This window comes from Hemiscyllium ocellatum, chromosome 17 (genome assembly GCF_020745735.1).
Source record: "Hemiscyllium ocellatum isolate sHemOce1 chromosome 17, sHemOce1.pat.X.cur, whole genome shotgun sequence".
In the NCBI taxonomy this organism is placed as follows: Eukaryota; Metazoa; Chordata; class Chondrichthyes; order Orectolobiformes; family Hemiscylliidae; genus Hemiscyllium; species Hemiscyllium ocellatum.
The window spans coordinates 74753609-74767522 of NC_083417.1; the positions used below are offsets into that span (position 1 = coordinate 74753609).

The 13914-nt window shown below is 42.6% G+C and overlaps 1 protein-coding gene across 1 annotated transcript; it reads left to right on the plus strand.

The window, feature by feature from the left end:
- The first annotated feature begins 12157 nt into the window (after positions 1 to 12157).
- LOC132823831 (monocyte chemotactic protein 1B-like) lies at positions 12158 to 13230 on the plus strand. Its single transcript, XM_060837883.1, has 3 exons — positions 12158 to 12256; positions 12779 to 12902; positions 13055 to 13230. Exons 1-3 carry the CDS (start codon positions 12187 to 12189, stop codon positions 13152 to 13154), a joined length of 294 nt encoding a protein of 97 aa, XP_060693866.1. The 5' UTR covers positions 12158 to 12186; the 3' UTR covers positions 13155 to 13230.
- The last annotated feature ends 684 nt before the right edge of the window (positions 13231 to 13914 follow it).

Genomic DNA, 13914 nt, shown 5'->3' on the forward strand with positions numbered 1-13914 from the left:
GCACTGTCTGAATCCTATTTGCTCGCACCTTGTCTGCTGTCACATTTATACAGGAAACTGGTCACACTGTCACAGCTATTTCTGGGGTTTGACTCAATGGCAATTTCCACCACTCTCCCCAGAACCATGGGGGGAGTTTCGTGAACTCACAGGCTTTCTGATGAGGTTAAAGGTGGTTCCAATGGAAATCCAAAGTGTCAGCAACCATCAGTCAGATTGAACCTCAAAGAAGGTAAGGATTCTGGGGGCTGGGGTGATGAGGGGAAAATAAAGGCAAATGGAAGGTGATTGAAACAAGGTCTGGTGGTTATTGAGTGAGAAATTCAGAGCCTCATACAACACAGAAAAGGTCCTTCGGCTTATCAAGTCTGCACCGACATAACTACCGCTAAAGGTGCACGATTTTCCTGCACTTGTCCCATATCCTAAAATGTTGTGATATTTGAAATGCTTAGCCAAATACTTTTTAAAGGTTACAAGGTTTCCAGCCTCCATTCCCTTCCCGGGAAGTGCATTCCAGATTCCCACCACCTTCTGACTGAAAATGTTTTTTTCCCCAAATCCCCTCTGAATCTCCTGCCCCATCCCCTAAAACTATGCCCCTCTTGTGATTGACCCCTCAACCAAGGGGAACAGCAGCTCTCCACTCACCCTGTCCATCTTGTACACCTCAACCATGACCACTCTCACTCTTCTCTGTTCCACAGAGATCAATCCAACTCAATCAAATCCTTACAGCTCCATTTCTCCATCCCAGACAACATCCTGGTGAACCTTCTCTGTAACCTCTATAATGCTAGCACATTCTTCCTGTGTTGAGGTGACCAGAACTGCACATAGCACTCCAGTTATTAACTGGCCAATGCTCTGTACAACTCTAACATTGTCTCCTTGCTCTTATACTCTATGTCATGTCTGATGAAAGCAAGTGTCCTCAATACCTTTTTAACTTTCCCATTCACATCCTCTGCCGATTTCAGGGATTTGTGAATAATTATGCTCAGATCTGCGTGTTCCTGTAAACTACCCAGTGTCCTGCCATTCATCAATTATACCCGCAACTTATTTCTTCTTCCCAAGTGCAATACGTCACACTTATCGGGGTTAAGTACCATCTCCCACTGGTCTGCCCCTCTGACCAACCCATCTATACCTGCCTGTAACCAACAACCATCTTCTTCACTATCAAGCATTCTACCAATCTTGCTGTCGTCAGCAAGTTTGCTTAATATTCCACCTACATGTTCATCTATATCAATCAATAAGGGTCCCAGTATTGATCCCGTACACCAGCAGTGGTACACCGCTGGACCCCAGCCTCCAGTCACTCAGCAGCCCTCTATCATTACTCTTTGTGTCTGATTACTAAGCCAGGTTCTGAGCCATCGGGCAAGATTGTCTCAATTCTTTGTTTGTTAACCTTCTTAATATCTTCTATTATTAAATTGCAAAGGAATACGGCCCTTAGGACAGCTCTAAACACTACGCTTACCCAAACGGCTAAGAGGGAAATATTATTTGCAAAACAAAGGTTATATGAATTTGGCGACAAACCAGGTAGATAATTAGCATTTCTTGCAAAGAAAAAAAAGGCCCCTCAAACTATCACATCTATCAAGGAAAGTACGGGTATTTTGACTCATGATCATAAAAAGATTAATGCAATCTTTAGAAAATTTTATTCTGATTTATATAAATCGCAGGATTGTGAAGACAGGACTAGGAAGATGCAATCATTTTTTTAAAATTTGACCTTTCCGGGCCTAACTCTGGAACAGGTATCGGTCCTAAATGCTCCTCTAACAGTCCAAGAAATACTTGATGCAATCAAGCAACTCCAGAGCAGTAAGGCACCTGGCCCAGATGGTTTAAAGCTGAATTCTATAAAGAATTTGCAGAAATATTGGCTGGCCCACTTATGGACATGTATAACTATGCATATAGTCAGGTCTGTCTCCCGCCTTCGCTGAAAGAGACAAATATCTCTCTTATCCTTAAAAAAAGGAAAGGATCCAGAAAATTGTGCGTCATACAGACCAATATCCTTGCTAAACATAGATTTTAAAATCCTTTCTAAAACGTTAGCATTGAGACTAGAAAGGGTACTGCCACATATCATAAAGGAGGATCAGACGGGGTTTATTAAGGGCCGTAGATCATCCAATAATATTAGAAGGGTTTTGAATCTGATTCAAGCCTGCCATCAGGGAAAGATACCAGGAGTAGTAGTTTCATTAGACGCGGAAAAGGCATTCGATAGGGTTGAATGGTCATATTTGTTTTACACATTGGAAAGGTGTTTACCACTTGGGTCTCAACATTGTATAGTGATCCCAAAGCAGTTGTGGTTACCAATGGATTAGGTTCGGATAGCTTCAGTGTGGGTAGGGGCTGCTGTCAGGGATGTCCTCTCTCGCCATTGTTATTTACACTAATAATTGAACCACTAGCAGAAGCTATACGGGCTGATCCTAATATAACGGCCCCGAGGATTGGTACAGGTAAACACAAAATTACCCTGTATGCAAATGATGTTCTTCCATTCCTCAGTAATCCTTTGATGTCCATACCTCGCTTAATCCAAGTTATTAATACATTTAGCGCATTCTCAGGCTATAAAATTAATTTCTCAAAATCGGAGGCTTTGTCAATGGGTGGCCTTGCTATGATACCCCACTTAATAGACGGATCCCATTTTCCCTTTCGTTGGTCCCTGGAGGGTTTCTTATACTTAGGCATTTTTATTACCCCAGTATTTGGTCAGTTATACAAGGCTAACTTTGTGCAATTACTGGAAAGGATAAGGCAGGACCTCCAGCGATGGGGAGACCTTCCGATTTCCTGGCTGGGTAGAATAGCATTAATTAAAATGAATGTTCTGCCCCATCTCCTACACCCTATGAGAATGCTCCCGGTGATGCTGCCGAGGATGGCTCTACGTAAATTATCTGGCTGGCTGGGTTCCTTTATCTGGAATCATAGACGGACCCTCATTAAGCTGAAGAAGCTACAGCTTCCACAAGCAAGGGGAGGACTGGACTTCCCAAATTTTAGGAAATATCAGTTAAGTTCCCTATAAAGTTACATAGCTGATTGGGTCTTGTCTGATCCACAATCAATCTGGCTGGACATCGAAGCTTCTCAAGTAAAATGTCCACTTATTAACCTTTTATTTTCAGACAAGAGGAAAATCATTATGGATCACTGTAAAAACCCCATAATACTAAACACAATTAAAGCTTGGAATATAATGCGGCAAAATGAGGGGAACTCACATAAAACATCCCCCTATGCTCTGATAATGGGAGCATGGGGATTTCAACCAGGGTTTACAGATGCCACTTTTAAACTCTGGATATTCAGGGGTACCTCATGTTTAGGGGACCCTAGTTGAAGATGGGGTCCTGATGTCTTTTGAATAGCTGCATCAGAAATTCAAATTACGTAATGGAGACTTCTTTCGATACTTCCAAATTCGAGACTAGAGACAAAAGAAGACTACTTTGTTAGATAGTCTTTATAAATCAAATAGAGAGTATAGAGTGCTAAGACTAAAGGGGGTATCCTCCATCAGTGCTATTTATCATTTACTACATGATGAAGTATCGGGAGATATGGACAATCTACTTTAAACATGGGATCAGGAATTGGGACTAGAAATCTCTACAGAAACGTGGAATGACATTTGGGAAAACGCCAGAAGAATCACCATCTGTGACAGAACTCAGACTATCCAGCTGAAGGTACTTCATCGGGCCCACATAGCACCAGATCGATTGGCAAAATTTAAGGTGGGGGCATCCCCAATGTATCCCAAATGTAAAATAAAGGTGGGCACTCTTGTACATTGCCTATGGACTTGTCATAAGATCCGTAGATACTGGACTAAAGTAGCAAGTGCCCTGACAGAAATTTTAGGAACGGAAATTAAAGTCGACCCCGTATCTCTCCTTTTGGGCTTTTTGAATTTATCCTCCCTGGATATGCACGGGAACAGACTATTTTCTATTCTCTGTTTCTGTGCAGGGAAGAATATTTTGGTGAACTGGGTGGCTGAGGGCCCCCTTGGACTTTCAAATTGGCACAGATTAATTATGGAATGTATTCCCCTTGACTTCCTTACAAATATGATGCACCGAAAGACTGAATTATTTTATAAAATATGGCAGCCCTTCTTGAATTACATAAATGCAGATATTTCGGCCATCCTAACAAGGGCTTTTGTTTAATTGAGATTACAAACTTGGCTGGTCCGGGGCCCCTTGGGAGAGGAATCCCGCAGGAATACGGGTTTTGTTACACTTGATGTTAACACATTCCGAGCATGTATCTCACTATCCAATTTCTATGTTATCCGCTTTTTTTTTCTCTTATTTGAATAATGTAAGAGACTTAAATATACATTAAATATACACTCTGGTTAGTTGTAGGTTAGATGAGTAGTTAATTGAGTTTTGTTTTTTTTCTCGGTATTTTTTCTTTTGTGAAATTTTGCTTATTATATATTTAAGATTTAATTGTATATCAATGTTTGTACTTGAAAGTTTTGGTTATTTTTGTAAACTTGTAATAATGTTAAATTTCTAATAAAAATATCTATTAAAAAAAAACCTTCTTAATGATTCTTCCATGTGGGTCTTTGACAAATCCATGTACGTTGCAGCAACTGAACTTCCCTCATACACACACTTGGTCACATTTTCAAAAAAAAATTCTAACAAGTTTGTTAGGCATGACCTCCCTCTGACAAAGCCATGCTGATTGTCCCTCATTAAAACATGCCTTTCCAAGTAGGTACTAATTTGTTCATTCAGAATTTTTTCCAATAATTTCCTTATCACTGATGTGAGATCAGGTTCTGCAGGGTAGACTGGATGGCAAGGTTAGATCGCATGGAATTCAGGGGGAGCGAGTAATTTGCATACAAAATTGGTTAAATGTAAGAGACCGAGGGTGGTGGTGGAGGGTTGTTTTTTGGGACTGGAGACCTGTAACCTATGGTGTGCTACAAGGATCAATGTTGGGTCCACTGCCTTTTGTCATTTACATAAATGATTTAGATGTGAATGTAGGAGGAATGGTTAATAATTTTGCAAATGACACCAAAATTGGTGGTGTAGTGTTGGGTGAATAAGGTTATCTGGAAATACAGTGAGATCTTTAGATTAGATTACTTACAGTGTGGAATCAGGCCCTTCGGCCCAACAAAGTCCACACCAACCCGCCGAAGCGCAACCCACCCATACAGTTGACACTAGGGGCAGTTGAGCATGGCCAATTCACCTAATCCGCACAGCTTTGGACTGTGGGAGGAAAGCGGAGCACCCGGAGGAAACCCACGCAGACACGGGGAGAACGTGCAAACTCCACACAGTCAGTCGCCTGAGTCGGGAATTGAACCCAGGTCTCTGGCACTGTGAGGCAGCAGTGCTAACCACTGTGCCACCGTGTCACCTTGATCCACTGAATCAGTGGGCTAAGGCATGGTAGATGCAGTTTCATTTAAATAAATGTTAGGTGCTGCATTTTGGTAAGGCAAATCAGTGGCAAACTTATACACTTCATGGTAGGATTCTGGGGAATGTTGCCGAACACAGAGACGTTGGGGTGCAGGTTCATTGTTCCTTGAAGTCTCAGGTTGACAGGGTAGTGAGAATGGTGATTGGTACACTTGCATTTATTGGTTACTTCATTGAGTATAGGAGTTGGGATGTCGAGTTGTGGCTGTACAGGACATTGGTTAGGCCACTTTTTGAATATTGCATTTGTGAGAAACAAAGCTCACTCACTGCAATAATTTCAGTCCGAGACAAGATCTGAATCAGCAGGGCTTTTTATTTCACACTTGCAAGTGGGTGTGATGTCCACAAGGCAGGGACAAAACACACACCGTATTCAACAAATACTCGATATTTATACAATTTGGTTCCTATATGTTTTTTTTCTTATTTCATTGTTTCCCCCCTTGTTCACATCCTCCACTTCCCTGAGACCCTCCTGCTTATCTCATGTCTTATCCGGTCTTATCTGTGGAAAACATGTTCATTCCTGATGTCAGGCTATTTGCCCCTTTACAGCATCCTGTCACTAAGCCCTTCTAAATGGGTTTGTTCCTGTGTAAAAGTGGGAAACAGATGTTTATACCTATTGTTTGTTCAGGCATATTGAGGTTAACTGTCTGTCTTCACAGCATCTTATCACGAAGCCCTTCGAACTAGGATTAACCATTTATTACATTCTTAGCAAACCAATTAGCATTTCCTCCACAGAGTTCACATTCTTGTTGACTCAGCTCCTGGCTGAAACAATTGCACACTGAGTTTTAGTGAATTTAGAATTTGCAGAAGAAACATAAATTTCCTATATCCCACACATTCAATTCTGATCTCACTGCTATCAGAAAGATGCTGTTAAACTTGAAAGGACGCAGAAAAGATTTACAAGGGTGTTGCCAGGATTGGAGGGTTTGAGCTGTGGGGAAATCCCCACAGGCTGGGGCTTTTTTCCCTGAAGCATCAGAAGCTGAGGGATGACCTTATAGAGGTTCATAAAATCATGAGGCATATGAATATGATGAATGGCCAGGATAGCGGAGTCCTAAACTAGAGGGCATAGGTTTAAGATGAGAAGAGAAAGATTTATAAAGATCCTGAGGGGCAATGTTTGCATGCAGAAGGTGGTGCACAGATGGAATAAGCTGCCAGAAGAAGTGGTGAAGGTGGGCACAATTACAACATTTAAAAAGGCGGGTTTTAAGAAGATTTGTACTTCGGGTTGGGGTTCTACATCCATTTAAAAAGGTGTCTGGATGAGTATATGAATAGGAAGGATTTCAAGAGATCTGGGCCAAATATTGGCAAATGGGACTAGTTCTGTTTAGGATATCTGGTTGACACGGACAATTTGGACCAAATGGTTTGTTTCTGTTCTGTATGACTCTACAACTATAAATATAAAAACAGTAAGATTAAAGTAGTCTCCAAAAGGACGATGCAATGATCACTCTTACTGACACTGATATGGACAGATCCATCTGCAGTGGGCAGATGTTTAAGGATGAGGTCAAGTATGTTTTTCATTATGTTGGTTCCCTCACCATCTGCTGCAGATTCAGTCTAGCAGCTATCTTCTTTAGGTCCTGACCAGTTCGATGAGTAATGCTGCTGCCAAGCCACTCTTGCTGGCTGAGATTGAAATCTACCAACCAGAGTAGATTTTGCATCTTTGCCAACCACAGTGCTTTCTCTATGTGTTATTTAACATGGAGGAGAACTGACTCATCAGGGAGGATGGTTTGTAGCAATCAGCAGAAAGTTTCCTTGTCCACATGAAAGCAAAGTACTTTTGATGCTGGGAGATTTCAAGCAACTCAGATGTAGGAGCAGAAATAGGCCATTCAGCCCATCAAAGCTGAAAATGTGTTGCTGGAAAAGCGCAGCAGGTCAGGCAGCATCCAAGGAGCCCGAAACATCGATTCTCCTGCTCCTTGGATGCTGCCTGACCTGCTGCGCTTTTTCAGCAACACATTTTCAGCTCTGATCTCCAGCATCTGCAGTCCTCACTTTCTCCCAATTAGCCCATCAATTTGGTTCCAGAGTTCAAACAGATCATTGATTATCAGATTATCCTCAACTCTGATTTCATGCCTTTTCTCTATAAGCATTGATTTCCTTACTGATCAAAAATTTGTCCAATGGGCCTTAATTAATGATCCAGTCTCTGTAACCCTTCACAGTAAAAAAAATCTACAGATTCATTACCTGCTGAGAGAAGAAATTCCTCATCTGTTTTAAATGGGAAACCCCTCATTCTGAGATGATACTCTCTGGTCCTTGTCTTTCCCACAAAGGGAAACAACCTTTCTGCATATACCTGTCGAGTCCCCTGAGAATCTTGCATGTTTAAGGAAGGTCAACGTTTGTTCTTCCAAACCCCAATGACTGCAGGGTCAACTTACTCAATCATTTCTCATCAGAATATTCCTCCATACTCACAATCAGCCGGATGGACCTTCTCTATACTGTGCCAAATGCCAAGATACATTAGATAAGCAGAAAAAAAACATTTCACGATATTCTAGCTGTGGTGTGACTTGTGCCTTGTATAGTTTAGTTATGATTTTTAGCTTCCATTTCCTTTGAAATAAAGGCCAACATTCCCTTTGCTTTCCCAACACCCACTAAACTTAGATGATAATTTTTGTGATCCATGGATGAAGACGCCAAAATCCATCTCAGAGTCATAGAGTCCTCCAGCACAGAGACAGGCCGTTTGGTCCAAACTGGTCCATGCTGACCAAAATGTCCATCCACGCTAACCCCATTTCCCTGTACATGGTCCATATCCTTCTAAACCTTTTCCATCCATGTATTTGTCCAAATACCTTTTAAATGTTGTTAATGTACCTGCCTCAACCACGTCCACTGGCAGCTCATTCCATACGGGTACATCTCTGTCCATCTTCACTTTGGTGATTCGGGAACTTCCAACAACATGAATTCAGGGCAAAGTTAATAACATGGACCATCATGGTTTCATGAAGGAAAGCCAAGGTGGATTGGTTAAGATTAACTTAAGTTGCTGAATTATTGAAGAGGTAACAAAAGGTTAAGCAGAATTATACTATTGATTTGGTATAATATGGACTTCTGAAACGTGTTTGGTGCAATGTCACAAAACAGACTTGTCAGAAAAGGTTTAGTGCACAGGATTAAAAAGGGGCAATAACAACATTGGCTGAGAGGCAGGAAACATATAGTGATCAATAGATGCTTTCCGAATGAGAGAAAATTGGGGTTAGTGGAGATCAGTGTTGGGACCCTTTGTCTTCCTATTATTTACTGATGGTTTATACCCTGGATTTTGCTTCAAATTCACTCATGGGACATAGGCATTGCTAACTTGCGAGCATTTATTTCCCAACCTTATTTTCCCTTGAGAAGGTGGTAGCGAGCTGCCTTCTTGAACTACTGCAGTTCATGTGCTGTTGGTTGACCCACAATGCCCTTAGGCATTGTTACAGAATTTTCACCAAGTGACATTGAAAGAACAGCAATATATTTCCAACTTAGGAAGATGAGTAGCTTGGAGGAAACTTGCAGGTGGTGACATTCCCATAAAATGGTGTCCAACGATCATAAGTGAATTTCTGCAGTGCATCTTGGAGACAGTGCACACTACTGCTACTGAGCGTCGGCGGTGGTGGGAGTGCATGCTTGCGGATGTGGAACCAATCAAGTGGACTCCTTTGTCCTGGACAGTGCAGAAAGAGAGAAAGAGTGAGAGAGACTGAGAGCAAAGGAGAGAGAGAGAATCAGTATTAACATTTGCAAGGTCTGATAACAGAGGGGGAAAAGGCTGTTCTTGAATCTATATGAATGGGTATTTAAATGTTTATCTCCCTGCGTGACAGAAGATGGTGGGAGAGAGATTCACCAGGGTGGAAGGAGCTTTGGATCATAGAACATAGAACAATACAGCACAGAACAGGCCCTTCGGCCCACGATGTTGTGCCGAACATCTATCCTAGATTAAGCACCCATCCATGTTGGTTGCTTTCCTGAGGTAAGGGGTACCATAGATAGAGTCAATGGATGAAAGGCAAATTTGTATAGTTGACTGCGCTATGTTCATGACTGACTGGAGTTTCACGCAGCCTTGGGAAGAATAGATGCTTTACCACACCATGATGCATCCAGATCGTATGCTTTCTGTAGTACAGCTATAACAATTGATGCATCCTTGTGCATATGCTAAACTTCCTTAGCATCATGAGGAAATAGAGGCATTGTTGTGCTTTCTTGATCATTGCACTGACTTGAGTATACCAGACCAGATTGTTGGTGATCATCACCCCGAGGAACTTGATGCTCTCGACCATCTCCACTTCAGCACCATTGAACCACACAGGGGCCAGCATGTCCTCCTGAACTCAATCACCAGCTCCTTCATTTTGCTGATGTTGGTAGAGAAATGATCATCTGTACACTATGCCACTAAGAACTTCCTCCAACAATTTCCCTTCCACTGATGTAAGGCTCGCTGTCCTGTAATTTCCAGAATATCCCTAATACACTTCTCAACAAAGGAACAACAATGGCTATTCTTCAATCCTCTGGGATATCTCCTGTGACTAAATAGGATAGAAAGATCTCAAACAAAGCTCCAGAAATTTCCTCACCTGCTTCCCTTAGCACTCTGGGATAGATACCATCTGGTCCTGGAGACTTGTCTCCCTTAATGCTTTTTAAAACATTCATCAACTCCTTTTGTATCCCACGATGTCACAGAATATCAACATATTCCTGCTGAGACTCACCACCCACTATGTTCTTCTCCTTTGTGAATCCTGAGGTAAAGTATTTGTTGAGGATTTTACCCACTGATTTATCCAATGGGAATGAGCATTTGCTGATGTCACTAAAATAGGAGATATCATAGACAGTGAGGGACGTGAAGGAAATTGCAGCAGGACCCTGATCAGCTGGGGAAGTGGGCCGAGACATGGAAAATAGTGTTTAATATAGATAAGTGTCAGGTCTTGCATTTTGGAAAGTCAAATCAAGGCAGGAGTTTCATGGTGAATGGTAGGGTATTAAAGCTGTGTGATGGAACAGGGTGACCTTGGAGTTCACGTACATGATTCTCTAAAGGTGGAGTCCCAGGCAGATGGGGCAGGGAAGGAGACTTTTGGCACACTGAGCTTCATCAGGCAGGGCACTGAGTATAGAAGTTGGGAAGTTATGTTGCAGTTATACAGGACGTTGGTGAGGTCGCACTTGAATATTGTGTTCAGTTTTGGCCAACTTATTATAGGAAGGATGTTATGAAATTGGAAAGAGTGCAGAAGGAATTTACAATGATGGTACCTGGATTCAAGCGACTGAATTATAGGGAGAGGCTGGACAAGCTACGACTTTTTCTTTAGAGCGTAGGAGACTGTGGGTGAGGTAGGGAAGGGGGGGCGCTAAATAGAGGTAAATAAGATCGGGTGGATTACAGGAAGGTATAGGTGGGTTGGTAAGGGGGCAGACCAGTGGAAGATGGTATTTAACCCTAATAAGTGTGAAGTATTGCACTTGGGAAGAAGATAGAAGTTGCTGGAAAAATTGAAGAATGGCAGGACACTGGGTAGTTTACGGGAACAGGCGATCTAGGTATAATTGTTCACAAATCCCTGAAGTCGGCAGAGGATGTGAATGGAAAAGTTAAAAAGATATGAGGGACACTTGCTTTCATTAGACATGACATAGAGTATAAGAGCAAGGAGACAATGTTACAGTTGTACAGAGCATTGGCCAGTCAATAACTGGAGTGCTATGTGCAGTTCTGGTCACCTCAACACAGGAAGAATGTGATAGCATTATAGGGGTTACAGAGAAGGTTCACCAGGATGTTGTCTGGGATGGAGAAATGGAGCTGTAAGGATTTGATTGGCTTGGATTGATCTCTGTGGAACAGAGAAGAGTGAGAGTGGTCATGGTTGAGGTGTACAAGATGGACAGGGTGAGTGGAGAGCTGCTGTTCCCCTTGGTTGAGGGGTCAATCACAAGAGGGGCATAGTTTTAGGGGACGGGGCAGGAGATTCAGAGGGGATTTGGGGAAAAAAAACATTTTCAGTCAGAAGGTGGTGGGAATCTGGAATGCACTTCCCGGGAAGGGAATGGAGGCTGGAAACCTTGTAACCTTTAAAAAGTATTTGGCTAAGCATTTCAAATAACACAACATTTTAGGATATGGGACAAGTGCAGGAAAATCATGCACCTTTAGCGGTAGTTATGTCGGTGCAGACTTGATAAGCCGAAGGACCTTTTCTGTGTTGTATGAGGCTCTGAATTTCTCACTCAATAACCACCAGACCTTGTTTCAATCACCTTCCATTTGTCCTTATTTTCCCCTCATCACCCCAGCCCCCAGAATCCTTACCTTCTTTGAGGTTCAATCTGACTGATGGTTGCTGACACTTTGGATTTCCATTGGAACCACCTTTAACCTCATCAGAAAGCCTGTGAGTTCACAAAATTCCCCCCATGGTTCTGGGGAGAGTGGTGGAAATTGCCATTGAGTCAAACCCCAGAAATAGCTGTGACAGTGTGACCAGTTTCCTGTATAAATGTGACAGCAGACAAGGTGCGAGCAAATAGGATTCAGACAGTGCACTCACTGACACTCTCCAGCTCAGACACAATGAAACTGCTTCTTGTCATCGTTGCTCTTGGCCTCACCGTCAGCATCTGTGCTCAACAGCTCTCAGCAGGTCAGTCATTCATTCTTCTCTCACTGTCACTCACTCTGTAGCTCATTCTCAGTTGGGCTCAGTGTGACCTGGGAATGAATGCAATGTATGTTTAAATATTGTGACAGTCTGTGATTTCCCACGGTGACTCAGTGGTTAGCACTGCTACCGTACAGCACCAGGGACCTGGGTTCAATTCCAGCCTCGGGCGACTGTCTGTGTGGAGTTTGCACGTTCTCCTCGTGTCTGCCTGGGTTTCCACCCACAGTCCAACGATGTGCTGGTCAAGTGAATTGGCTGTGCTAAATTGCCCACAGTGTTAGGTGCATTTATGGGAATGGGTCTGGATGGGTTAGTCTACAGAGGGTCGGTGTTGGGGTGAAGGGCCTGTTTCTGTATTGTAGGGAATCTAATCTCATTCACTCTGTAGCTCATTCTCAATTGGGCTCAGTGTGACTTGGGAATGAATGTAATTTATGATTAAATATTGTGACAGTCTGTGATAACTGAATTCCCATTGCTTTCTCCACTTGTCTGTTTCAGCTCCCAGTATTCCAGTGGGTACGCTGTGCTGTGAGCATTATATCCGAACAGAATTGCCACTAGCCCGTATTGTGAGTTACATAAAAGCTCCCAGCTCTTTCTACTGTTCCCACGACGCTATCATGTGAGTATTGGTTCCTGCTATCTGAAAGGCTCCTTCTGTCTGACACTCGCTTCATTGAGATTGTAGTTGGAGAAATCCACTCCTTCTGCATTGTATTCTGTCCTGGGATCAGGAGTGAGCCCCCACTGACATTTGCCTTTTCAATTACACAGATTCCAGACCATAGCTGGCCGCCTGGTGTGTGCTAATCCGGAACATCCGTGGGTGCAGGATCGACTGACAGAGCTCACCGACAGGATTAGAAAGGATTGATCCTGATCTTCAACAATCCCTGGGGTTTGGTGATGCTGGACATCATCTGATCCTGAACATATACAAGTTTTTGTACCAATGCAAACTTTTAAAACTTTCTGCAGCTGGTATTCTGCAGCTTTATAAATTATCAAAAAGATGATATAAAGATTATATAGAGATTGCATTGTATGCTTAGAATATTTTCTTTTGGATAATTGATTAGCTACGGTCTGTTGATTTGTCTGTGGTTTCTGTCAGTTTTTTCTGTGTGTATTGATTTTCCCAAATGTCTTCCAATAAAATCAATTCACTTTCAAACCCAAGCTTGTCATTGGTGATTTGTGAATTTCATCCTCCCTGGCCACTCCAGCCAATGGGAAGACAGGAAGCTAAAGGGCTATGGAGAATTCCGACAGCTCATAGCTTTGAGCCTGCCTGACCCCTCCCTCACAACGAACCCCAGTGGGGGGGAACTGATTAGAGGCAATTCTGAGGAACAGAATTCATCTGTGTTTGGAGAGGCAGAGATTAATCAAGAACAATCAGCATGGTTCTGTTAAGGGGATAGTTGAGAGGTGTGTTTCTGACTTGAAGTCTGTGTCAGTGGTCCCACAGGGATGTTTGCTGACTTACTGCAATTGCACAAGTTGCTAGTGAGCCCACATCTGGATACCATGAGCAGTTTTGATTTCCTTATTTAAGGAATGATATGGTTTCATGGGAGGTAGTTCAGAAAAGGTTCCTGAGAATATTCCCTGGGATGGAGGGATTGTTTCCT